This window comes from Pseudomyrmex gracilis, unplaced genomic scaffold, assembly GCF_002006095.1.
Source record: "Pseudomyrmex gracilis isolate BER0280 unplaced genomic scaffold, ASM200609v1 scaffold_1404, whole genome shotgun sequence".
In the NCBI taxonomy this organism is placed as follows: Eukaryota; Metazoa; Arthropoda; class Insecta; order Hymenoptera; family Formicidae; genus Pseudomyrmex; species Pseudomyrmex gracilis.
This window is the reverse complement of record NW_018021988.1, coordinates 32,580-35,034: the sequence shown is the minus strand read 5'-3', so window position 1 is coordinate 35,034 and position 2,455 is coordinate 32,580. Positions and strand designations below refer to the sequence as shown.

At 37.3% G+C, this 2,455-nt stretch overlaps 1 protein-coding gene across 5 annotated transcripts in view; it reads right to left on the bottom strand.

Annotated features, from left to right (window-relative positions):
• Positions 1–6: 6 nt before the first annotated feature.
• The window catches only part of LOC109862130 (synaptosomal-associated protein 25-like), a 21,283-nt gene continuing 18,834 nt past the window's right edge, over positions 7–2,455 (bottom strand). For all 5 annotated transcript variants that reach the window (XM_020442064.1, XM_020442067.1, XM_020442065.1 and 2 more), the window contains one exon: positions 7–387. In XM_020442064.1, coding sequence (XP_020297653.1) covers positions 178–387 — 210 coding nt within the window. In that variant the 3' untranslated portion in view covers positions 7–177. The remainder of the gene's footprint in view (positions 388–2,455) is intronic.

The window sequence follows — 2,455 nt, the reverse complement described above, 5'->3', positions numbered from 1 at the left end:
GGATTCCAGTAAATTCACACATAGAGAAAAAAGCGCGCCCTTCTCGAGGGGAAACGCAAATCGACGGTTATAACAAAGGGCACGCACGTGTATGTTGCACTCTCCCTACCACTTCGCGCCTTCAAGTTCTGTTGTTTTCTTCTTGTTTCCCCACCCTCCCTTCTTTCATCTCCCATTTTATCTGTTTTCCTCTCTGTTTTCTTTTTGTTTACACTGAACATGTCGTATCTGTTCATCGAGACAGAGAGAGGAACTGTCGCAAATCGTTCGCTCATTTTTTTTTTTTTTGCAAGAGAGACATTGACTTATTGCTGTTTTACTTTGGGAACTGTGCTTACCGCCTTGATGGTCTAACATCGTCAGAGTGTTCGCTCCGATCTCCTCGGTCTACGACAGGGTCGAAGATGCCACACATTAACGGAAATGAAAGAATCGTTTTTCTCAGTGGACGTATGCGAGAATTAACTGCGAAACAAAGTCACAGACAAGAAAGCAACAAAATCGTACGGGCACGTCCCGTCGTACCNAAGGCGATGTGATTCTAAAATCGATGTGACTCGATCGAATAAACTATTCTCCGTAAAACGAAAGATAGTTCACGAATGAAAGTTGCAAAACCGCAACTAAATCGTATATTATAATCGTACTTGTATAATCGTTACAGCTTTACAGTGTTATTTAATTGGAGAAGTTGCTATTAGAAAATAAAATACTCGGAAAATCGCACTCTTNGACAAAACGTGCCGCGTAACGAACAAATAACGAATATGTATATATCAAACTAAAAAAAAAAAAAACAGTATATAATAATATATACATAATAATACAATAACAACAAAAAATAACAAACAATATGTAGAGCATAATAATAAACAGTAAAATCATAATAAAAAATATATAATAGAAAATATAATAGAAAATAATAGTAACTAAGAAGACGAAGATCCAGAGGCAGCTCGCGATTATTTCGCTGAAATATTACACGTATATAATCCTAATCGCAACGATGTAATCATAATCGCTCGCCCACCCCTTTGCAGATCGATTGCAGTCGTAATGATTAACATTATTCGCGTGATGAATTACATTTTTACCTAATATTATATTTTCCATTATATTATCTTAAACAAATTAGAAGATATAATAAAAGAATAATCGTAGTAAAATTAGAGAAAATACTACGCAACCTTCAGATAAACGTTATTTCCGAGAAGTCGAGAGATTAAATTCTTACTTAAATTGTCATAATTGTCAGAAATTGACTCTGATTGAATCTTCGCGTTGTGTAAAGATAAATTAATCAGTCACGACTGCGACCGGTCTTTTTGGCATTTACCGCTTACGTTAAGAAATAATATAGGCGAAAGAATAAGAGAGATAACAATAATGACGAACATGAAACGTCGATGTTATTATTAAGAGTTAACGATGATTGATGACGAGACGATTTGATATCAGAGATTATTAAATGAGCGAGATGCGTCGGCGACGTCGGGGACACACGGGGATTGTCGGCAAACGAGAGGCGCTGCCCTTCCGATTTCTGGAAAGAAATTTCTCTGCGAACAGCTTAATTGTAGTCATTTTTTTTTTTACACCTACACGCAATCTCTTTCTCCTCGATATATAATAGTAATATATTGTATATAGTCAAGTCAATTAATCGAGTGCGATACGTTCGTCGTGGGAAAGTCAATAACGCCGATGCGTCTCTTCTTTTGACGCGTTCTCAAATCGAACACACCCAGGCCGATGATCGATGAGAGACGATGAGACGATGATGAGGCAATGACAGCGATGATCACACGTAACACAACGGAACGCTGTTATTAATTAAATCCCACCGTGCTAATTGGCCGCATTAGCGCGATTGCGCCGAGCGGAGTTTCTCTCTGCGGTGACGTCTTCACTTTCCGCGTCTCTCGTTTCATTTCGATTAGGCGATCGATTTTCGATTTTCTTTTCAACGCGCACTGTATATACGCGCGTGTACATACAGGCATTTATCGCGATATATAATATATACCGCATATATTTATCTACATACATTTCGGCCAGCGACTCGAAGTCAAAGCGGTTTAACAAGTAAATATCTTTTTGTTTTTTTTTTTTTTTTTTTTGTTGGTAAGACGACGGCCGACAGACAGTTAGTTGCACGGATCGATGCACAGATTGCAAAACCAAAGAAGAAGAGTAGAGAGAAAGAAAGAAAGAAAGAAAGAAAGAGAGAGAGAGAGACGGAGACAGAAAGAGATTCGGAAGTGAAAGAGAGATCAGGTAAAAAAGTGAGGAGAGAAATTAAAAACAAGTTTAATATCAGTCAAACAGAGACAGACAGATATCTACCGTTACAAGCGTTTACGAATTATATGTATAAGGGTAATATATATATGTTCATACATAGTTTCTTGTAATATGTACACTAGATAGACAAGTACATATTAAATACGTAAAT